The sequence below is a fragment of the Pteronotus mesoamericanus genome, unplaced genomic scaffold (genome assembly GCF_021234165.1).
Source record: "Pteronotus mesoamericanus isolate MK-2021 breed Mesoamerican mustached bat unplaced genomic scaffold, CSHL_Meso_final contig_78, whole genome shotgun sequence".
Classification (NCBI taxonomy): Eukaryota; Metazoa; Chordata; class Mammalia; order Chiroptera; family Mormoopidae; genus Pteronotus; species Pteronotus mesoamericanus.
This window is the reverse complement of record NW_026555258.1, coordinates 9226215-9251708: the sequence shown is the minus strand read 5'-3', so window position 1 is coordinate 9251708 and position 25494 is coordinate 9226215. Positions and strand designations below refer to the sequence as shown.

Sequence of the window (25494 nt, the reverse complement as noted above, 5' to 3'; positions counted from 1 at the left end):
CTTCTGTTGAAGGAATAAATTCTCTAAGGGTGTTGAGAAAGGGAAATTAATTGACTGTATATAAACAGGAAAATATTGGGATTGGGAAATAAGTTATTTCACCAATCATATTCATTTAACAAATACTTATAGAGCGCCTACCACAGATGAGGTACTCTTACGCTGCTCTCCCTTAATTACAGCTCAGCTCTCATAAGGTCTCCAGGAAATTATATAATTTCTCTTTCCAGAGTTTCCATATTCCTAGGCCTATGTGCCATTGATTCCTAGGCCAATGTGACATTCCTTTTTTTCTCCTCACACATGCCTGGTTGAAATCATGCCAAACCTCAGCAGCTTTAGAAGTGATAAGTTTGCTAAAGTGTTTATGTTAAAAATAACAATTTCAACAGCATAACTGGAAATAAATATTGTATTCCAACAACAAAAATTTAACAAATGGTTAAGTATAAAGACATACAGACTGATATTATACCTCTCAGGATGACAAACTATAACAAGACAGCTTCCCTACACACCATCAACATGTTACAATATTAAAACAAATAATCTTTGTAAGCAAAATACCCGCTTCCTATTTGTAGTCAGATTAACTTCTTAATTTCCCAAAATATTATTTAAATTCAGATAACATAGTCTTTGGATTAAAGACAAGAATCAGGGAAAATATCAGTTTCTAGTCTCAAACTACTATGCTATTTTGCAAAGGCAGCAAAACATTTCAGGCCTTTTATTATTATTCATTTTGATAGAGAGCAGGGGAGAAGAAACTGCTTAACCTCCTCATGCCTAAGTTTCCTCAATATGTAAAATGAAAAGAGACCTGGCTGCCCCTTCAGCTTTGTTTAATAAAGCTCTGCAGTCGGTGGGTGCTGAGTACCATCCCAAAAAAACACCCCCAAAAACAATTAATTCCCCATCTGAGGTGCTAGTTCTTATTCTAAATGTGAGCAATGCAACACCAATTAAAAGATTAAATCCAGGGTTTTGAGAGAAGAAGGGAAGGGCCAGGATCATCACCAACAAAAAGAAACGGCAGTTATTTTCTCTTCTCCTTATATTGAGAGATAATTCTGAATTGTCTCTTCCAGCCAGAGACCCTCAGAAGATACGTCTAATTCAGGCCAGAGAGCTGCTCTTGGAGTTGAAGGGGTATCGCTGTGCTCTGGAGTTCAGTCTCCCCTGCACATACACAAACACAAGTGCACAGCGCCCCAACGCTGTTTGTCCCCTCGGCCTCACAGCCCTGCCAGTTGGCAAGCCCAAGCCAGGAAGTTGTCAATTCCAATTGCGTTTAAGGCCATGTAGTCCTATTAAAGAAGCCTTGCTGGTTAAGGGGCGTCCTCTGTTTCCAAAGCAGGGGGGGGGAATAAAAGAGGGCTGTGCTTGGATTGGAGCTGGCAACTTTCACTGAGTAGAGTTTTCAAGGAGCTATGAATGAGTTTAACAAAGGAGGTCTGTGGCTAGTTTCTGGCTGAAGTCCATGTCAACAGTTTTTAAGGTCACAGGCCACACTAACTAACATTTATTCCCAGCAGACCCTGTTCTAAACACAAGCTGTAAGTAGTACAAATTTGGAATTTTTCTGTAATCCCTTGAGATATTCCTGATCTTTCCACATGTTTCTGCTCAATTAAAAACAATTCTCACTTTGCACCACCAGAGAGGCTGTGCTCAGTAATCTCTGTCCATCCTTAGGGTAGATGAACAAAAACCTGGCAAATCAAAGGGCTCGAGTGGGGAAGGGAAGGAATTCAGCTGGATCACACTGAAAAGTGCAGACAGCTCCCCAGGGGCTCAGTCCATGAAAACATAAAACAGGTTATGACAGAGATCCTGAAGCCATAAAGTGCAGGTTTGAGGCAGCGTTGGGAATGGGCTCCTAGTCCTTTCATAAATAAGATAGAAATTCCTGAGAAAATTATAAGGTCAACTAGGTGAGTGGGGAACAATGATAATCTGTAAGACAGATGCTAAATATCCCACTGTGAAATTAATATTAATACAATCATTTCCCAATTAACTCTTATTTTTAAAGTTTCTGATGTTAAGATGCTTCTTGAAATCAATCTGAAATTTTAATAAGCCTTTCCCCCCTTAAAAAGATGTTTTTACACCAATGGTACATTTATTAACTGATGGTATTTTTAAATGTTGCAAGGCAACATGGGAATAATTACTTTGGATTGAGCACCAAAACTCTTATTTAATCATGGGAAGTACTTTCTACTTTACATAAGACGGCACTGGGGCTCAGAAAGGTGGTTTATCTTGCTTACACTCCTATAGCTAGTAAGTGGCAGAATCAAATTTTGAACCTAAGTACGATTCCAAAGCTCAAGTCCATTCTACAAATTTAGAAGGAGACGACACACACGAGAGAATGTCAGTCATCATTTTGGTGGTTAAAGCACTACCATTTGTAACATCCTATATTTGGAATCATGTGCTTTATAAAGGTAGTTACAGTTTTTTTAAACTAAAAAATATGTAAACTGTTGTGCAGTGAATATCTGGATTGAGCGTGCCAGGATAAAATTACAGGAAGAACTACTTCATTACAGACATGCAAAGAAGAAAATGAAATACACTCATGATCCCATTGCCTACCTTTTCTCATTGTTAATACTTTGGTACCCAATCACTCAGGTTTATTTATTTTTTTTATGAATTCCTTATAAAATAGATATTGTATATAAAAATTTGTCTTTTGCTTCTTTTGCATAACATTGTCCAAGATGTTCATGTCATTAATAATTTTAATGGTTACATGATAACTAATTAAAGTTAGTACCCCTTTTCATAAATTTATAATTTTTCATTCAATATATTAGAATAAACACCTTCATCTATGTAGCTGTACACGAGTCTTCCTTAAAACAGATTCCCAAAAGTTGGAATAATTTTAAGGGTTTTGAAGCTATATTGCCAACTGTTTCCCAGGAATGTTGGACCATTTTACACCCTGACCAACAGAGTGTAAGTACCTACCTCAGGGCCACCAAATGCCATCTTCAAGTTGACGTGACAAGCCTTATGTAGACTTGGTTATGCACATGCCCACACAAATCACATCAAGGACAATGACATGTATATGTTACAACTGGTCTATCCTTCTGTTAACAGCTCCTGCACTGTGTGATGTTGTAAAGTGCCAGTGACTGTCCTACCATGGCCCTAACCCTACATTATCTCTAGTCCTCCCAAAAACTAAGGCTCAAAGAGGGCAAATGGAGCACCCACAAGCACACCTGCACATCAGCAGGACTAGGGTCCAAGCCCTGTTCGGATCCAGACCGTGGTCTTTAAGCCACGTCGCCTCAGGGCTCATTTCAACTTTCAGGGGTGGTCAGCTGTCCTCTCCCAGCCCGAGGGACGGCCTCTTTCCCTAGCAACGCCTCTTCAGACAGCGAAGCCAGATGAACCTCTGGGGAAGCAAGGAAGGACAGCACATAGATCCCACAGGCTGGGAGAAGAGAGCAGGGCGCGCTGCAGGCCTTCTCCCAAAAGCGAGGAGTAAGAGCCGCAGTGTGGGACAACAGGGATGCTCGCCCACAGCCTGCAGATGCCGAAACGCCGTAGCTGCCACTTTAGAAAACAAGTCGGCATTATCGAATAAAGTTGGAGATGTATGTCCCCTACACATAGCTATCCAAGTTCCTGGGTTAATACACTGAAGAACCTACGCCTATGTGTACTAGGATACCCATTCAAGAAAGTTCATAAAAGTCATAAACTAGAAATAGCCCAAATAGATACCTACAGTTGAGTACATGAACGAACAGAAACATGGCCACATGATATGGAACTCTATATTACAAAGAAAACAAACTATAATAATAAGCAATAGCACGGATGAAGTTCAAAAGGTAAGGAAAAGAAGACAAAATAACAATTCCAAATTGAATAATTCAATTCATGCAGAATTCAAGACCCGAAAAACTATGCCATATTTAGAGATACATACATAGGTGAAAAAATTATACCAGGGCGTAGATTTCTTAGCTTACATGGAGCTTACATGGTGATTACATGGGTTTTTGCCACATAATTATTTGTGTGCACTTCTGTGTGTATGTGTACACATATATGTAAATATATACACACTTGTATATGTCTGTATATATAATTAAACTTAATGTACTTTGCAGGTTATATTTCACAATTTACAAAAGGAAGGCACAGGGTTATAATTAAGCATTTACTACAGTAGATATGACATACAAAGAACTTTATCAAGCACTCACTGTTTTACTTCATTTTTACAACAAGATTCTAAATTAGTATTATCCTCAGTTCACCACTGAATTACTGAGACAAAGAAGAATGATGGACAAATGAAACATTATTATAAATCTAATTTTAAGAAGACTGAAAACATCAAACATAGAATCAATGTTCTTTCCATTACAACACAAGTACTGAATCTGAGGAAAGGACAAGTTCAGTGAATCCCACAACATGAAAGTTAAACTACCCATTCAAATAAAAAGATCTATAGAATTATAACCCCTGGGGGATTTTAATAAAGACTAAAAAAAGATATAAAAACAAGCACTGTTTTCCAGTGGTCAGGAAACAATGATTATCTTTACTTAATGAGGATGCTCAATATTCATTATATTTTCATATACTAATAAAAAAAAGTACAAACATAAATTTCTCTAAAATTGGCATCCAAAATTACTATTTTTTACAGAGTTGACAGTAAAAATCCTGGCTCAGCAGGAGGCTGGACACTAGCAAGTATACTTTATTTAGAGCCTCTCTAAGTTGGAGTTGTTTTTGTTTGTAGTGGCTTTTTGTTTCTTATGCTCCCCCTGCCCCCAAACATCTTGTTTTTCTATGGGACTACTTTTTTTTTTTTTTTTTAAAGGAAACCAGTCATTAAGAGCTCAGGCGAAAAACTACAGGACACTGAATTTCACCCAACTTCTTTTTCCACCACACTTTTAAGTAAGTTTTTTAAGATGTCAAGTTTTTTAGAGCCAAGCATTTTTTGCTGCATTTTGGGCTCATTAATACACATAAAGAGCTAGTTAAAATACCAAGACTGAATAAATGAACAATGGGACAATTAACCCCACATACAAAACTCCACCCGTTTTACTTCAAAGACATCTGAAATAGAATGGATTAGAAACCATAAATGATGCCTCTCAGAATTAATTTTGTAATAAATATTGCTTTGTATTATAGATAAGGGATTAAAAATCTCCATGGGGGCAGGCTAACACTTGTGAATTGAGTTAAAGAACAACAATTGCCCTTGGTTTTGCTGAAGATTCATGGTACTTTCATGCTGAACTATGAATGGGAAATAAAAACCTATTCAATTTCCACTACATACTATAATACAGAATTTAATTTTATCTACAATGTTTAAAAATGTCCTAAATGTCTACTCAAAGTTTTAAGATATGATTAATTTGTTTTCATTCAGAATGTAAAATATTCAAAAATCAAAATTCGTATTGCTATCTAACTTTAAAAGTATTCCCTTTACGCTACATTATTTGTTTCAATTTCCAATATAACTCACGGGAATAAAAAGGATTACTTACTTTGAAAATGTAAATATACAAAGTGAAATATGGAAAAGTAAACTAAGTACGTTATTTACCACTTGATTTAACTATGACTTTTGACCCTATTACCATACTTTAATGTTCAATGCTTTCAGAAGTTAGTAACTATTCATTGTCAAGAGTTGGGCAATCACACATAAGATGAAAAGCAGTTGGTTCTTTTTAAACAACAAAAATACCAAAGTAATTAGCTGAATGACAAATTCACTACAACAAACGCTTTTTTTTTAAAAAACATAAGTCTTAGCAAGAAATAATTTTTCAGATTACTAAGAGCTTCTTCCCTCATAAATCAGTCTCACACAATTATACAGCCAAAAATATCTTCAGGAAAGAAAATTTAATATGTAAAGATGCTTACAATATATTAAGAGAAAAAGCTAGACACAAAACTATACCTACAGCAGGATCCCACTTCAAGGAAGGAAACACCCCTAGTCATTATCAGAGTCGTGGGATGAGAGACTGCTTTTCTTAGTCTTCTGAAGTTTTCTAAATTCCTCTCACGAGGAAATATATTTTCATAATCTCAAGTATTAGCATCTGAAAAATAAGTGTCTCCTGACTGTTCGAATTGTGGGCTTTTCAAACTTCAGATGGCATAATGATTTTTCTGTGTGATGTAAAGAAGCACACTATCACCTCGGTTTTCTGGAGCTTCTCTGGATGAGAGAGAAATGCTAGGCTTCCGACTGCTTCTAAAACTGATCGCTGGGAGAGCCAGACAACCTAAATTCAGACTCCTTTTTGTATTCACAAATCTATCTTGCTCATAATATAAGAGTGTAGGGCAATTTTAGGTGTGAAGCATATTGAGTTATTTTCCTTTCTACCTCCCGCCCAGTGGAAAGCAAAAGATAAGGCTCAAATAAGTCCTTCTGCCGGTTGTCACTATTATAAGGAAAATGGCTTGCTTGCAGGGAGGTTCAGGAAAAATTGTTGACACTCAAACTCAATCAAGTAGCACCAACTGGCCTCTCCTGTAGAATGAATGTTTTTCCACCTCCCAAAAAAGTTCCCTCATTTGGAATTCTTAGGGCTCTTTCTTTCATAAGGCAGGCCCAGTTTTACTGGTTTTCCATTCAAACACACCCTGCATCAGATTTGAACAAAAGTGATCATTTTTCTTTATTCTATAATCATATGGCTGGACTGGTCAACTGCAGTGACACTGGCCGAAAGGGGATGTGACTCCGTGGTGCTCAATGGAGGTAACTGAGTCTTGAAAAACCTTAGTTCCAAATGGTCTTGGGCTTATTCTCCAGCATTGGAAGAATCATTGCCATGTCCCAGACATAACTCTGGACTGGGGGGTCAGAAGGCTGCCACTAACCAGCTGAAGAACTTAGGATAAAACCCTTCCTTCTTCAGGCCTCATTTCACCATTTATAAAATGTGGATGGGCGGTAGTATATTATTTCTAAGAGCACTTAAAGCACACATCTGAGATCACTGTGCAATGGCAAACTACACATCATGGCTCTTTTCACTAAGTATATATGGAGAGACGAGCAAACTTTTGAGACTTGTAAATGTTGCTTTGGTAACAAGAAAATAAAATTTGAAGTTGTAAATCAAAGCCAAAAGAAAGTTACTGGAAAAAAGCCCAGAGCAGTTGAGAGTATGAGCTTTGGGCTGGACTTTTTTGGGTTCCAAACCAAATTCCTTCAGTTCCTCCTGGTAGGATCTTGGGAGAGTCACTGTAGCTTTTGCAGTCCCAACACATTTATCTCTGCAATGGAGAGATAATGTCATACGGTTGTAATAAAAATAAATGAGAATTAAGTAAACCACTTGGCATATTAAATAAACGCTAATTCCCCCCTTCCCTTCCACATCCTCTGTAGTGAGCTGTCCTAACTTAGTCTATCCATCTACAAAACGGCATAACAAAACTAGCCATCAACAGCAGTTACTGGAGGTAAGAAGATGAGTGAAGCATGGGGGAAAACAAACACCAGAACAGAAGTGGAAACCCAGATTTCCCAGGGTGCTTTCACTTTGTTGCCCTGTACTAAGTAAGTTTCATGAGCATTAAGACAAGGGAGTGCCCTGCTTTCAAAACAAAGGGAGAAAATGCCATGTCTTCTTGTAATGCTCAACTCATTCCGTCTCAAAACGAAAATTTTAGCCAAAGTCTTGAAGTTTCAAATACCCATGACCTTGTGCTCAGGTTGCTTGAGGGAAGAACCAGGAGGAGACAAGAAACTACTTCTGCCGTGGGGAGCTCTGCGGCTGGCTGCTGGTGCAGAAGACACACCTGTCTTCCCAACATCCAGTTTCCCAGCCCCCAACTAGCAAGCCACCAGGACAGCGAAGGCAGCTCCATTTCCCTTCAAAGGTGATTTTCTTTAAACAGTCCAGCTTGTTATTGTTGTTGAGTTGTGGCTCCCCAGAGGATTATATGTTTCTAAGCATGAAGGCATCTGTGTGACAATAAAACATGCAACATACCCCAGTTGCTTCATTTTTTTTTTTTTAATTAAGGGGAAAAAAGTTGTAACCTCCCACAGAGTGATGTTTCTGATGATCCCCGCCCTCTCCCCAACCATGCAAGCCTTTCAAAACACTGAGAACCTCAGAAAGGGCCCTGGGCCCAGTAAACCAGAGTCTCCACAGGCCCTATCCCATGGGTTTGGCTTCCAACAGCAGCCATGTGCCAGGACCCACAATGGGTGGAATTACAATCTGCCACAGTGATCAGGCCTTCTTCCAGCTGACTATCCAGAAAACAACATTATACCCGTTGGACGTTTTAAGGGGAGGAATTAAAAAGAAATCAAACAGCTTCAGAGAGATGGAAACACTCAAAAGGCAAAGGAAAGTCTTCTGTTAAATAGTACGAAAGATCCAGGTTTCTCAAATGGCATTTAAGGCACTGGGAAGAAAGGCTGATTTCTCCCAAAGGAGCCCCAGCTTTGATGCCCAACCTGCCCTCAAACATTAGGCTGTGAATTTTTGTATAGCAGGGTACCCTCAGGCAAGACAACTATAAATAGCTTAAAACAAGGATAGGAGATCCATCTGTTTCTGGAATATTTCAGCAGCACCTGCTTTCAAGGTAAAAATCTGGGAGCTGTCCCCACAGCCTTCCTTCCCAACTGCCTTCCCCATCCCCCATATATTTATTTTAAACTAAAGGAGATAACACACAATCCAAAAGGGCTTCTGCCACCACACCTGCCTAAGGAAAGAGTCCTTTGGTTTTTCTCCTGAACTATAGATGTTTTAAAAATACTGGAACGGTTAGAGAGAGAAGCCAAAATTTTAAAAACCAGACTCTTATTACTTCTAGCTTCTTTTTCTCAATGAAAACTGAGCTTTTTTGTGTTTATAGTGGAAATGAGTACAATGCTGATGAAAGGAGATGCAATAGTTCTTCCTGCCATTAAATTAGAAAGTGTTTCAGAAGAAAGATGATTCCTACTTAACACAGTTAAAGCTTAAACACAAGCCCGTGTGCCAGCTTGCATGAAAAGAAGGACAATTAACTCCCCAGCAAGGACCCAGGAACATATTTCATTAAGTTATAGTTTAAAAACAAATAAAAATAAATAAATAAAAACAAAGAAACCAAAAAAACTAAAGTTTAGGCTTAAAAATTCCAATCTAAATCAAGGTGCTACTTCCAGAGTGATGAACACCGTCCCTTCCAACCAAAACCAGAAAACCCCACGCCTCTGTGAATAGCAATTTCAAGCACAGAAAGCCACCTCATCCTTGGTCTAACATCGCTATATCTGATGTCTGCCCCAAACCACCTGACGGCGCTCTGCAGCCTACGGGGTAAACCCAAAATCTTGAGCAGCCTGGCCCCAAGGCTTCTATGGCATCATTGCCTGTTGCTGCCCTCTCATCAAATTCTCATCATTCTTTCATCTTGCTCTGACCTTTCCTTTCTCTGGGCCTGTGCACACCCGTTCTTACCACCTCAAGAGCTTTCCTGCTGTTCTCCTCCAGGCAAGCCCCCACTGATTCTGTAAGACCCAGTTTAACTGGAAACCATCAGCAACACTTCCCCAATTCTCCAAGCCAGAGATGGGCACTGCCTAATCTATGACCCCACAGACCCTTGCATATACATATTTTTTTCAAATAGCACTTATCACATTATATTTTAATTAACTGTTTACATAGTCCCTTCCCAAAGATTGAGTGGCTCCTAAGATCGTAAGGGTAGAAGCAAAATGGAAGGTGGATACCAAAATCAGAAGTGGCCTGGGAACAGTATATGCAAAAGCATGTTCAATTTTAAATTTGGTAAAGGACAAAAAGTATATATTGTTTTCAGTCTGTTATATCAAGTTCAGAAAGTTCAGCTTATCAAAATCTTGGATGAACCTAACATCTAAAAGAGTCTCATCATATATGGAGCCAGGGCTAGATCTTTATTTCTATTTCAAAGGACCTTGAAGTAAATAAAGGCCAAAGACCAACTGTTACCCATTGATCATTTCTGATATATATAAGTACTAAGATGCTTACTAACTGAATAAAAATTTTAAATGTTAAAACAAAAATTTTAGATATCATCTTGAAAAAACAAGTTATTTTCCAAAATGTATTCTAGTTTCTGAACAATTTGATTTGGGTATAAAGACAGTTACTCAAACTTTCCCAAGAGCTTAAATAAGATCTGCATACAGAAGTAAAACCTGTAGAACACAAATATTTTAAAAATTCTTTTATAAAGAGTACAGAAAGACATTATTATTATTATTATTATTATTATTATTATTATTATTGACATCTCTCCCATAATACATTGCCCCACCCCACCTCCACCAAACAACATGGTTATATCATTGAACTCTTAAGGTCTTGATGGGTACATGTCATTAAGGCAAATCAGAAGCCACAAAAAGTGTAGAAAGAACCCATGACCAAAGACAATGGGAGGGGAGGATTAAAAGTGGAAGGTGGGGAGTGGGCAGGGCACGGGAAAGCAATGGGGAGAAAACTGTAATTGAACGACAATTAAAAAATGAAAAAATAACTTTGGTTCTAGGTCATCTTGTTTTATGGTTGAAAGATAGCAAAGGTAAATGTTTATACCACATCAGATGCAGACAGTGCTATCTGGATATTCTAAAATACTCACTCACATTGCTGGGTTTATAATGACTTGCCCTGTAGCTATTGCTCTCCTAGCTGGTGTTTTTAATCTAGCATTAAGCACCATCTAGCAACTGGTTAAATAATATTATGATGAATCTCAAGGAAAATTAAAATACCTTAATGGAAAAAAACTAGTTAGCCATGGGAGGAAATATGTATTTGATTTTATGTACCATAGCATTTCTGTTAATGAGACTTGTTTATGCTCTAATACAACTACATTTTTTAGTATACTTTGGATGCATCTGTGAACAGAACAGATAAAAATTTTCTGCCTTCATGGAGCTGACATTCTAGTACGAGGAACAGACAATGCCCCTAACAATGAACCTAATAAGTGAATATATAAAGAGTATCTAAAAAACTTTCATTGTGAAATTAAATTTAAATTTTGTAATACTGATGGTCTAGCCCTTTATGGACACAAGGCCTGGCACTTAACACTGGATCATCACTGTGAGATTCAAAGGTTCTCTTCTTACAGTTAATATAAGTTTGATAATATAAACCACGCTTCTGCAAATAACTATATTTCACATTTTCTCTCTCAACTAGTGTCCTATCAGAGCCTTCAGAGCCCTGTTCTTCTATTCAAATAGCATGCATCTGCCTGTCTCTGAAAGCCACGCACACATTACCTTGGTCAAGCATTACGCTAAGGACTGGAGATACAAAGCTGATTAACACACAGTCTTTACTCCTAAAGAGTTAACTGTCCAACAAGAGAAAAACAAAGGGTGATCAAGGCTTATGCAAGTATAACTGAAGTATGCAAAGCATCTGGTGTCCCCAGAGGGGGAGATGATTACCGCTGCCTGGAGAAGGCTGCTCAGAGCGCCCATGCTGAAGTCTGGGGGAACGGGCAAATGTGTGAAGGCAGAAAGACCCAGTGGCTCATACGCACCGGGAAGCACATGAGCTTGGGAGAGCAGTCAGGGAAGGAGGGAGCCTCAGAAGCTAGGATCAGTGGAGGCTATACACGTAAACACACCTTCACTGGGAGCTACACCCCTCATGAGACTAAATGGAAAGCAAGAGTAGAGGTGGCCTTTTAGCAGCCTTGAGCTACAGCACTGGGCACCAGAATGGTACCTGGACCTCAAGGCATAGGTTAGCTAAAGGGAAAGCACCCGGAAAAAGACAAGGAGACCAAGCAGCAAAAGAGGACAATGCTAACAATGTAAACCAGACCCAAATCATGCCCGTATTCTCTCGGCAGACCTCCCAACTCTCCATTGTAACCCAGTCATCCAGGGTTACAGTAGACCCTTCTGTTCATGTATCACCCCAGCAACGTTCCCAGCCCAAGCACAGGGAAAATGTATGTCCATTATACATGCACAAGCTGGATGAGATAAAATGAGAGCTTCACCTCGAATGTTAAATACCCTTGAAATGCATATCCCAGTATTCATATAGTACTCTTTCTCACCACAGTCACTATTCTCTGGTGCTAGAATATCAGTAGTGAGAAGACAGGACACCACAGGACCATGGTGTGTTTTTTATATATATAGCATACTGCAGTGTGATCATCCATCTCTCCAGCCAGCCTTGTGAACTCCTTAAGGGCAGGGACTAGCTAATAGTAGGCACCTGATTAAGGGTTGGCAAATAAATGAATGAATTAACCCACCAAATTGTTTTCTATGGTTCCAAGCTAGTAAAACAGATAGAAAACATACCAATTGCTGCTATTTTTCATTCTAAATGACTACAGCATGAAGGCTATCCAACGACCTTCTCGCAAACATGAAGGCCATCATGCTCCATATAGACACACAAAGTCAAATACTAGAATCAGAGGAGAGCAATTTTTTAATTTAAATTTTTAAGTTGTTTCCCACTCCCCAAAACTGTGTGACTGTGAGAGTGCCAGTTCAGCCTCATCCCCTTCCCCACCCCTCACGCACTCCAGCTTTGGAAGGAAAAAACACTGTAACTCAAAACATTTGGGGGAAAACACCTTTCTACAAAACCTTAAGAATGTGGTTTAAACCCTCATCTCTAAAAAACTACATAAATATGCAGTGTCCTGGCCAAGGTTGAAACATAGTATTAGGTAAAAATGTACGAGAAAATTTTCTTTAAAAAGGAAAACAAAAACAAAAAGACCAACATTACTAAATCAAAGAGTAAATAATCATTTGCATCAGAATCAAACCCTGTGGGCAGGCAATCCTTGCGCCCGCCCGGACTGCCGAGGCATGCTTGAGAACAGCTGTACACATTTAATCTCACCAAGTACCCTGGCTGTACTTCCTTCCTTAGGTCATTCCAACACTTGCCCTCTAGTGCCCCCATTACAGATGCTATGCTCGGTGAAGAAGAGAGTTAATTTTGCTGATTAAAACCAATACTAATGTTTGTGGAGAGAAACACAAAAGTAGCAGTCTGGACTGAGAGCTACTGAGCAAAAGCACTCCGAAAGTCAGTTCTCTTCCTCCTGTGGTGTGAGGGTATCTGTGCTTGGGGGGCGGGGGGAGTGTCTTTTCTTGGTAAGAAGAAGAAGAAAGTGCAGAGACTAATACACCAGAGAACTACTCTTTCTGGAATTCATAGAGGGTCTGGCCTTTTATCCCCAGGCTGAAGCCCAAGAATGGGGACCCGGGTTTTGTCAGGGGCGCCTCCCCGCTGTCCTGCCCTGGGCTGCTCCACATGAGCAGAGAGAGACAGGAGGCAGGCCCCTCTGACACCTACTTAACCGAGGCAGATGGAGAGGAGAGTGTGTGGATGCCTTTACTTCCCCCTCAGGAGGCGCCCAGCAGGAGCCCACAGAGCCAGCGGCTCCAAAATCCGATTTCCACACATCCTCCCACCCCAGAACACTCCTCACCCCTCTGGCAGGAGGAAACAGAGCATTAAGAAAGTGTGGCTCTGGTGGATGAAGGGGGTTTTAGAAGGCCTAAGGAAGCCTTCTGACAGGATTCGGCCCTTTTTTCAAACCTCTCTAGAGGTAGCCAAGCTGAGAAACAGTCACTCACTCATTGACCCAAAGGGGGCAAGGGTGTTACTTTGAGGAGGACACAATCAGTGTCTGCAAGACGTCCTGAGCCACAGACACATACTTTATTAATAATCTTACATACACAAAATGTCCAAGGGAAAGCCTAACAGACTAACTTCTGACAGCTCCAGATAACAGCAGGAGGAACTGAAGCCACGCTGGCTCTCCAGCTTCCCCATACTCCACAGAAGCAATGGTCCCTTTCCCACCCCAGCGATGGGATACAAATAAATAAATACAATTATCTGCAGAACTTAAAGTGCAAGGACAACACTGTGAAGTCCTTCTCCCCAAGTGCAGTGACTTGTGGGAAACAGATAGGAAAATAAAAAGAGCAGCTGGAAAATTTAATTACAGAAGAACAACGCAAAAGCTGACATTGTTTCACAGAACCAGCCAATTGCCAAGCCCTTCTCCCTTACCTTAAGATACAGAAGCAGCTCTTAGCTCCTGAAGATAAGCGGCAGAACCCGAATCTCTGTTTGCTGTCAATGTCAGTGAGCACGAACGTGAAGTTCTGGCCAACTTGGCTAACTGTGAGGCTGCGGCAAAGACAGAACAAAGGGAAAAATGAATGTGCAGTAAGTTTCTTGATAAAGTATCTAATCATGACAAGTCGTTGAACCTGTAACATTTCCTTTCTCAGTGGAACTCTTTATAAATGAGCTGAAAATTTACACACTTCACGGGAACAGATTGTGAGCTAGTAAAAAAAGAAAAAAGGGCAGCAGGCAGCATGTTCTAGTGACCACCTCCTCAGAGCTACCATACCTCCTTCCACTTACTGAGTTCAAGCAGGTAGCCCTGTAATTCATCCCATCAAATCCTGAAAGGTGCGTTCTATTAACCTCACTTTATAGTTGAGCGAATAGCCTAGAGGAGCACTGCCTAAGGTGCCAACTGGTAAACTGCAAAACACTGGATTTTAAACCTAGAGCTTACTACCACAAAAGCCTTTTCTGCCACCTTGCTGTTAACTGATCATTAATTTGTTCATCTGATCATTCCTCTACAGCAGAATCTGAGTTTCTGCTGTGTGCTGGTCACAGGGAGAGACACTTCATATAAACCATCTCATTTAGTCTCAGCAACAACTCTGGAACTTAGATATTCCCATTGTACAGAAAAGGAAACCGAAGGAGCCCTGGCCGGGTAGCCCAGTTGGTTAGAGCGTCATCCCGATATGCCAAAGTTACGGGTCCGATCCCCAGTCAGAGCACATACAAGAATCAACCAATTAATGCATAAATAAATGGAACAACAAAAGTGATGTTTCTCTCTCCTCCCCTCAAATCAATCAATAAATAATTTTTTTTAAAAAGATAATTTAAAAAAGAAAAAATGAAGGGCTGAATTCATTTTCTGATTCACTGATTGAATTCAAGTTCACAGAGCTATTAAGGGGAGGTGCTGGAATTCAAAAGAGGGCAAGGTTAACTATTAATTTCCTAAATTCCTGTATCTTTCAAAATTTCTTAATGTATGAGGAACATATTTTACAGAACAGAAATACTAAATGTCTTAACCATGCAAGATGCTGTCTAAGAAATGGAAACAAGGTTTTAAAGAAAGACATGAAAGAAAAAAAGAAAAAGCCCTGAGTGGTGTGGCTCAGTGTACTGGGCGCCGACCTGCAAACTGAAAGGTCACCGATTCAGTTCCAAGTCAGGGCACAGGCCTAGATTGTGGGCCAAGTCCCGGGATAGGGACATGTGAGAAGCAAATGATCAATGTTTCTCTCATGCGCTGGTGTTTCTCTCCCTCTTTCTCTCCCTCCCTTCCCCACTCTCTAAAAATAAATAAAACCTTTTTTAGAAAAGAAAAGCTAAAAATTCCTGCATAAACACAAGAAATCACCAAACCCACAAATAAAGCAACATAAAATAGAAAAGTACCCATTTCAATAAATTAAAAATCAGATTACTAATCAGATTAATCCATAAGCTCTTTTTTAGGAGTTACGAAATATTTTAAAATCCACTTCTAAAAATCAGTTTACCAGTTAGCTTAGACTCCTCTTTAAAAATTTAAATATTCCAAATTCTAGTACATAAATTTATGTTAACAGAATATTTTAGAATTTGACATTGACTTTTTCAAAGGAACTCAAGTCACATTGTAGTTTACATGTTCCATTTTTCAAAATATACTCAAATCGATAATATATTCACACAGATGCTCCTATAATTTACTTTATAAATTTTCAGTGGAAATAAAAAAAGCACAGTTCACCAGGTCTTTTCCAAAGGTAGACTTTCTGAATCTTTGGATATCATACGAATTGAGTTTTCAAATATGGATAGCCTTCCTTTCTAAAACTCCCTCACATAAGCTGCATAAGAAAATTAAAGAGGTTTTCAAGGTATCCTAGCACAAAAGGTCAACAGACCTTCCTTGGTCATATATAAGGAAACAATTCCATCCCTTGAAAAATGGTTAGAGAGTACAAGAAAATAATTCAGATAGAAAATAGTGCTCAACTCTCCTTTTTTAACTAGGAAGGTGAACGAAAACAAGGTGGCAATTTAAAAGCAGCGTGGTAATAAAACAGGTGTAAGTAATGTTATCCCTCCACCTCACACAACCAGGAGAAGGAACACATTTCTATAAAAGTTATAGAGCTGTCAAGGGGACACCAAACGCTACTCTCTTATGGCTGTTATGTTTTATCTATAAAGCTTGGATACTGTGTTACTATGGTGATTTAATACTATGTTTTAAAGGGGGATTATATGATTAATTTTAACAAGGTTGAGAACTGAAGATGTGTGAGAAAGAGGATTCTAGCTCACATAATTAAAGTGATTGGGGGAAAAAAAGTGGGCCTCATTGGGGAAGGAGAAAAACCTGTATTATTAAAATATTTAAAGCAACAGGTCAGGACGGTTCTAAGTTACAGATAAAGTCATGCTCTTACGAAATACTATTATGTGATCATAAAAATATGAGTGTTCATTATTTTAACTCAGCAGGTGATTACACTTCTACAGTGTTTAAAATGGAGAATCCTAAAGGAAAGGATATTGATAGGACTGAATGAAAAGAAAACACCCAGAATCTCTAGGAAAAAGACATAGGACAAATACAACTTGGCTGAGTGTCATTAATTTCCCTATTATCTTTCCACTACCATTAAAATGCTGAAAATGCTTTTAGCTACCTCATAGGCTCAGTGAAAGATTCATTACTCATTTACCTGGTTCAAATCCCAACTCGATCACTTGCTCACTGGCCCTCAATTTAGCAAATTACTTAATCTCTAAGCACCTCAGTTTCTTCACCTGGAATAACAATGCAATGAGAAACTACGACCCAACCCAAATGATGTTTGGGGAACAACTGAAATAAGCATTTAGTATAAAGGTAAGTCTTTAAGTAAGAACAATTAATAAAAGAGATGCAAGCTGTTAAATTACCATCTGAATGAAAACTAAAAAAATCTTATTAAAACCATGCATTTGCTTAGAATCTTCCTGACTCAGCTTTGTCATGATTGTGAGTGAAGATGAAAGCTGCCTTTTTCTCAAATCTGTTGCACCTTTTCAGTACAGAGGGGTCCTCCAGACAACCAAGTGAGCTGCTCATGCTTGCATTAAAATGACAAGATTCTTTTTGGGGTGCCAGAGGTTAGAAGGGGGGACTATTATCAGTCGAGTCACCTTTAATTCCTAGTACAAGTCATTAAAGGACCCAAATCATTAAACTCTAAAACATTTTTTTCCTTGGACAACTTCCAGGAAACTAAAAGTTAGGCAAGGGCAGTCAAACTCGAAGGGTTCTGAATTTCCAAGGAATGTGTCATTCCTTCTTACGAGAGGATTCCCTTTTTCTCCGTAAAAATGACTCTGAGAAAAGGGTGTGCTTCCTTAAATTGCAGTTATTGTATTTCCCCCTAGGGTCAGAATCCATATCTTTTCAACAGAGATCAGATTTCACAATAGTGAAAGCTGGGAGGAACCCAAGAAGCCATCTTATCCAATTCTCTTGCTTTTTGTAGCAGGGAAAACTGAGGCTAGGGGTTATTTCTTTGGCTTTCATTTTGTTTTGTTTTGATTTGTTTTGTTTTTCAAAGTAATCGGGACTAAAACACAACTCCAAACCCAATTCTGGTTCAAAGCCCTTTTTACTCTGTCTCACTGCACGAAACACAATGAAAATCCTCCCCCAGAAGCTTTCAACTCAGTTGAAGGAACTCAGGTACGTGAGAAATTCAGATAGTTGTGTCATCAGACAGACTTCCCACTAAGCAAGAGAAACCAAAGTTGAGTATTTCCAGAGCTAAGCCAAGCCCAGGAGGCAGGGCCAAGACCACCCTTAGCTCTGCTTGCCATGCCTAGGTGGGTATGGAACGGGAGGGAGAAAAGCAATGACTATCTGAACCACAAATTTGAACATTCATGCTGCCTTGTAACTGTCTGTCTGCCTTTCAAGACACCCCCATCCCCACCAGCAGCGTTTTGCTTAACCCTGAGGGTCAGTTTATAAACGGCATGAGGCATGTGGATAGGACAGCTTGATTCCAATCTTCCAGTGAGAAATGGGATTTTCCATATCAGCCTCACTTTAAGTTTAGTTTGTCATCTTACAAACTGAGGAACTACTACACTGGTCACTGTAACAAAGGCTGGATATACAATATCCATCCCCCTGTGGAGCTTCCTGTCTACTTAGAAAGGAATAATAAACAAGGATGCAGTAAAGCACACAACTTGTCATAGTGTTGTATGAAACTGGAAAAGGAACAAAGGCAGGAGAAAACCAAGAAAAGGAAAGGCCCTACTGAGATAATGTGGTCAGGGACAGCTTCTCAATGATGACAATACTGACTTAAAGGATGAGATGAGCAGCTACTCCAGAATAGGGGACTGGGTGTTTCAGGCAGAGACAACAGCTGCGCAAAGATGCTCAAGCTGGAAAGAGCCAGACATGCGTAAGGAACTAACAGGACACCAGTAGAGTGAACGCACAGAAGATACAGGGAAAGTAGCATGACAGGAAGTTGCTAGAGAAGTAAATGCCAGATCATGCAGAGTGCCTGCCTCATATGTCATGGTAAAGAATCAGAACTGTTTTTTGTAAAGGCAACAGAAAGCCACTGAGTGGTTTGAATCAAGAGAATAACAGTCTAGTCCACAGTTTTTAAATGTTGGTCTGTGTGTGACATGGAAAACAGTTTGGAAGAGGTGGAAGCAGAGAAAAGCAGGAAGCTAATGCAGCAATCCAGATGAGGCTGGATGGTGGCGAGTATCACGTAGGGAGAATGGAGATGAATACGGGTGAGTAGCTCCAAGTTGTAGGGGTGAGTGCTTGCGGGCTGAGAGGAAGTGAAAAGGCGGCATACTACCATTTAATGACAGAAAACCAACAAGTTTGGGGGGCGATCCAAGAGCTCCATTTGGGATATGTTAAGTCTGAGAAACCTGTGAAACATGGAAATAGAAGTGTCAAGTATGTAGTTGAACATACACTTAGTAAATCAGAGGAAAAGTTGGACTGGATCTATAAATTTGGAAGTAATTACACACAGGTGGTATTAAAGGCCATTGTAAAGAATGAGGTCACTTAGGGAGAGCATTTATGGAAACCAAAGAGGACCCAGGACTAAGTTACAGAAGCACCAATTTAGATGATGGGTAGAGAAGAGACCATCAAAGAAAAAAAGAACACCCAGGCAGAACAAGCAGGAGGGAGAGGGGTCAACTGTACTGATACATCATGACAAGAAGAGAAAAAATGCCTACTGCCTTGAGTAATATGGAGGCTTCACCTGACCTTGGTAAGAAAAGCTCCAGCTGAGTGACAGGAGCAGCAGACAGACTGAAGAGGGCTGAGGAGTAAGTTGAAGGGTGTGGGTAACTCTTCCAAGAGGTGGAGAATTAGGCAGTAACTGAATGGAAATGAAGAACCAAAGTGGGTATTCTTTTTAGGGAGGAGGAATACCAGAACTTTTGTTTTTAAGCTGTTGGGAATGACTCAATAGAGGCAAAGATTAATGATGCAGGAGAGAGAAGATGAAACAGTAAGGTATGGACTTTAAAATCCTAGATATGCTACTCACTTGTTATGTGAGAATATATAGATGATTATACTTTTTCAAGCCTCATCTGTAAAGTGGGAATAATGACAGTTTGCAGTGTGGTTTTGAGGATTAGAAATCATGTATACAAAGTAATCAGCATATAGTAGGTACATAATGAAAATAATAACTCTTGTTATGAAATTATAAAATTTCAAGATGGAACAGAAACATTTTGTCATCCTCTAGTACAGCTTCCTAACAATGGCCTGCTGAGCCATGCACTGCCAAGGCACCCCCAACGGCTACCTCTCCTTTTCTGCAATGCACCTGAGGTGTGAGGCAGGAATCCACTTTTATCAACCTATCACTTCTCCCAACCTTTAGGTACATGAGCCTCAAAACTTCTTTCCATAGACACAGCTTTCCTCTGCCTAAGACTCAAGTTTCTCACGTTCCCTGCTCAAAGATTCAAGTGGCAAGAATGACATTGACCCAAAATGCCTGGGGACCAAGAGTAGGTCGCATACTGCCAGACACAGGGCAATGCCTAGCTGCTTGAGAAACACGCCAGACTACTATTCTAAGAAAGAACAGAGATCTCTCCACTTCATCTCCTACATGAGCCTGACAAAGTGACAATGAATCATAACTGAAGAATCAAAAAGTATCAGAAACAGAAGGAGCAGCAGAGATCTAACCCAATTCCCTCATTCTACCCATAAAGACACCGAGGCCCTCAGGGGAGAGATGTCATTTGCCTAACAGCACAGAGCAAATCAATGGCAGAACCCAAATTAAAACCTAGGTCTCTTGGTTGCGACCCCCAGCACTCTGCCCACTAAGGCCTGATTGCTCCAATATTACCAAACACTGTACAAAATGTTCACGGGGCACAGCTTAACCAGTCGGATAAACCAAGGGACTAAACCAAGGGTGAAAAACAAGAGTCCAAGTGGGCCAAACTGATACAGTCTTGAAAAGTAGAGCACGGTGACTGCACAGTGGTGGGGCCAAAAGGAAAGGTCTGGACAAATATACACAGATGGACTAATCATGTGCTATAGTTTCATTTTTTGCATGGATTTTATTTTCTTCAATTATCTGTATTTTTTCCTTTTCTACAATAAATATATATATTGCTTTTGAAACAAATGTTAAAGTTTGGTTACTTTATTGTGTAGTGTATCTGACGGTGGCAGTACAACATGGTAGAGAAGGTATGGTGGAATTGGAGGTCAGACACACGTGGGTTTCAAAAGCAGCTCTACCACTTTCTACTGGTGGGACCTTGGGCAAGTTACTGGATCTATCTGAGCCTCTGTGTCCTCATATGTGGAATGAGGTAACCTAGCAAGTGTGTAAACTTTTAGTACAGGAAGAGAACATAGTATACATAGTGCCTGGCATATACAAAAATAAGTAACATTATAAATAGCATTCAAACCACATTTAAACCTTGGTTACATCCTTAATCATGAAAACTATACCTCTGCCCCTGAAAAGATCATGTCATTTCATGTTCAGTCACTGTGTGTGACAGTATAACATACAGGGCCCTGGCATGGTAGCTAACTTTCTGGGTTCTGATAAAGGATAAGCACAAACATGGAAGACCAGCTTTTCCATCATCCGATGCATCTCGAATACTTTGGCTAACTGAAGCAGACTGCCAGCTACCGAGTGCAAGCAAGGCGCACAAGATGAAATGCTATACATATATTCCCCCTGTCCCCCTCCCCCAGAAACTACTTTCATCAATGACAATAAGTTTTTGAGAATGAACACAGATCTGAGCACCATCATTTCACTCCTCCTCTTCACCAAGAGCTTTAAATACAGTGCAAGGGAGAAATAAGTCTGGATTGAAACCAACAGTATCTGCTGCTTTCCCAGCTCTGTAATTAAACGGTGATGACCATAAGCAAGTCATTCCACCTCTACAGATCTTGGCTTCCCTTCTGTAGGACGGGATGGTTGAACCAGATGAATTTCAGCTTTAAAATCCTGCAGTCTTATTCTCACACATTTTCAAGGCCTCCTGTAGCCAGAGCCCAAGCTACCACAGTACACATCACCCTCTTCCCAGCAGGCTCCATCTGCTCTGGCTGAACAATCTCTAGGCTCACTCATGGTTTCTCCTCTGCTTTGCTCTTCAGTGCATATGGGGTGTTAGGCTCTCCCTTCCCCTTACCTCTTCTTGCCATCCTTAAAGACTCAACACAAGTCTCCCCCCATTATGAGAAGTTTTCTCTGAACATTTCAGTCTTCCATAACTTCACTCTCCTTCTGGACAGGTATTGCTTGATGTGTCTTTCTAATACTTCCTGAGCTAGACTGAGAAACACATGGAGGGCAGAGCCCCAAGTCTGATACCATTTCCTTATCACTCAGCATAATGCTACACATTCAGAACCCTCCTTTGCTCTTTTGTGAAAGAGATACCACCATCACCTATCTCCTAGAGTTGCTGGGAAGAGTGAGGTATTAATGTGAAAGTGTCTAGTATGTTGACTAGAATCAATTAGGAACTCAAATATTAACATCTTTTCTTTCCTCTCTCTCTCTCTCTCTACACACACACACACACACACACACACACACACACACACACACGTGTGTGTGGGGGGGGGGATTGGTTTTCCCACAAGGTGTTCTACTGAAAAATGTATTCATTTGAGAGAGAAACATCCAGGTTGTGCTAGCAGCCTAAGAGGACCTTGGGCAAGTCACAATTTCTCTACAGCTTAGATTTTTTTTTTCAAGTGAAGATAAACAGCATTTGTTCTCATCTCTTACAATAGGAAGACAATATGAGATGGTACATGAGAAAGCACTTTCTTTTGAAAACCCAAAGAGCCACCGGCATTATTTTTCATAAGTCCTAGTTTCAGAAAGAAAAATCTTAAAACAACACAAGAGACAGTAAGATGTCAATGTTAACAGGTGATTTGTTGATGACTGTGAAAATCCCACTCTTGATATAGACGAGACATGTCAGAAAGTTGTATTACCATTCCTTGGGGTAGAAAAGCACAGATACCAACAAGATTAGGAAGCTTTCTTTTTTGAACATAATCACCTGGGGCATTACACATCTCCCATGCTGACATTTTCTAAGTCAAACAACGTCATAAATATATCTAAGGGGCTTTGTGGGCCTCAGAATCTGGGCAAATCCATTTGACAGTGTTAACTGCAGTCTAATAAAAAAAGTGACATTAAAATCTTTGAATTTATTGTGAATAAACTTCATTGCTATTCTCTTCTGCATTAAAGTATGCCAAAGTTAGAAGTAGGGAAAGAGAAGACAAAAAATATACTCTGCAAAATAAAGTGTTTTTTTGTATCAGAAGTAATTAACGTAAGAAAGAACCAGTATACATGGTGAGGATGGCAGGGATTAAAATATATCCATAAAGAAACAATTTTGTCCCAAATCATTTTCTTAAAAAATACGAGAATAATGATCAGAGAAGAGTATTTTGAAGAGAAGCATATTAGAAGAAAAATATTTTTCTAACAACAACAACAAAAAGGCATCAGACATTGGTGACAAAAAAAATTTACAACTATAATTTAAGGGCCTGTTTTCCTTCCATTTCGGAATGTAATCAGCCGGACAGGTAGGTGTTATGTGGTATGAGAAAAAGGGAGAGAGAAAGGGTGTGTGGGTGTGTGTGTGGTACACACATACAGCACGCATTGGGGGAGATTTAATCTCATTGCAAATTTCTTTTAATATTAGTTTACAAAGTCAATTAAGGTATACCTATCCAAAACAGGTCATCACTCTAACAAGAAATTATATAAAAATGTATTCTCTTATTTTTCTTTGTTAAACACCTAACTACATTTTAAAAACGTTTCCGCTTTATTAATTTATATAAATATGCCCTTGCCACAATTTGTAATACATTTTATAAGTGGCTGGAGGAGATTTCATGCATCACTAATTCATACATAAAAATGTGAAGTCTGCATTAAACATCTCTAAATAAAACCTTGCTTGCTATTTTTAGAAGGAATAGGATAAAGAAGAGATAAGAGGACTCTCATTACAAAGACTGGCCCTCTTAAAATGAAGACTATTCTGTTTAGAGCAACATCCTGCTACTAAAATAGCCCTGATACCAGGATTTTAAAAGCCCACGTCTGGAAATACTACAGTGGTTGATTGGTTTAAAAAATAACTTGTTAGAACCAGGAGAAACAGTGAGTGATTCTAAGCAATTGGCAACATTCCAGAGCTGCTTTTTAGTACCCTCTTTGCTTCCTACTACTCTTTCAAACTCCTTTGGCTACCAATTCTCATCTCACATCATTTTTAGGTTTATGCCAAATAAACCAGGACACTGTTACTACAAAGTGCAGAAAAAATCCAAGCAGCAAACTACCCATATGCACTGCAAGTCACCAAAGTCTTTCAGTCCTACAACGTTTGGGTATAGTAAAACACATGATAGAACATTCCTGAAGATGGGCATATTTTATAGCTTTCTTGGAAGATAGTATGGCATTTAATACTTATAAGGATATTTTCTAAAACCTCTCTATCACTAAATGTAAAATTTTTAAGATGTAATGTTTGTACAGTCTCATGGTTCAATTTCCCGTTAGAAAAATCACAAACAGCATTCAAATGGGCAAGTGATTTCAAAAAATGATTAAACTGTAAAGAAAAACACAAGAGACATTTCTTTAAAATAAGATTAAGGTGATTATTTTGTCATTTTATTAATGTTGTTAATAAATTATAGTATTATAAGTAAGGGGGGAAAGCTCTTCTAAAATTGTTTTTAAAATAAACAACTTAAAAATAAGCTGTTGACCAGAGGTTCACTTTTTTTAAGTCTCTTAGACTAATTATCTTTGAGTTCTAATATTTGTACCTCTCCAAGAAAGTTTATCATAATGCAAATACCAAGGAAATGTTTAGATGATTTTGTATTTTTTCTAAATCTAGAAATCTGTAGGAAATGCTTATTTCCTGAGAGATACCATTTTAGCCACCAAAGCAAGATGTAAGACTCTATTTAGCAGTATACCTTTTAAGTAGCAGAATACCTTTAAAAAAGACAGGCCTAGGCAGATTTAAATTTTAAGTTGAAGTCCAGGAAAAACAGTCTATATAACACTCATAAGGCCAGGGAGTCACATAATATTACTCAATATTACTTGGTACGGTCAAATATATTCATATTTAAATAAAAATTAAGTAGCACTGGATTAAAACCCAACCATTCTTAATCATGGTTTTAGTCTGATAACCAAAATCAAAAATTTAATATTGTGCAAACTGTAGCTCACAAATTAACCAAAGCGAAGCTCTAAGCTTGAAACTTTTTGATGGTGTCACTAAAATCCCCAGGAAAGGAGAGCCCTGCAACTCTTCTTGGAACACAGACGTTTTAAAGCTTGGTTAGGCAGACAGAATATTAAGAATGGCATGGTTTTTATTTTCCATAGCAGGCTTATTGATTTTTTTTTTGTAAAGTTTGAAAATCTGACACTACCTGTCCACATAGAAGGGGAAACAAAACTTGGTCAAAGTCTGTAGAACTTCCTGTGGAGAGAAAGAAAGATAATTTATACATCTAATGGGACCAATAAATCTAACATTAACCATGGCACACAATCTAGCAACTTTACCCTAAAGAAAGAGGAGACAGATGAAGAAATATGGGCTTTATCAATTACATGGGAGGAGTACCAGGCAGTCAATCATGAGAAATAATAAACATGATCAAACTTCATTAAAAATG

General features: G+C 39.1%; 1 protein-coding gene across 8 annotated transcripts in view; it reads right to left on the bottom strand.

The window, feature by feature from the left end:
• DENND1A (DENN domain containing 1A) overlaps positions 1-25494 on the bottom strand; it is a 478231-nt gene that overhangs the window by 313972 nt on the left and 138765 nt on the right. For 6 of the 8 annotated variants that reach the window (XM_054584397.1, XM_054584396.1, XM_054584401.1 and 3 more), the window contains 2 exons: positions 25246-25295; positions 14136-14255 (listed from right to left, as the gene is read on the bottom strand). In XM_054584397.1, coding sequence (XP_054440372.1) covers positions 14136-14255; positions 25246-25295 — 170 coding nt within the window. Of the gene's footprint in view, positions 1-14135; positions 14256-25245; positions 25296-25494 lie in introns of those variants that run through there. The other 2 variants (XM_054584400.1, XM_054584403.1) reach the window with 2 other exon arrangements.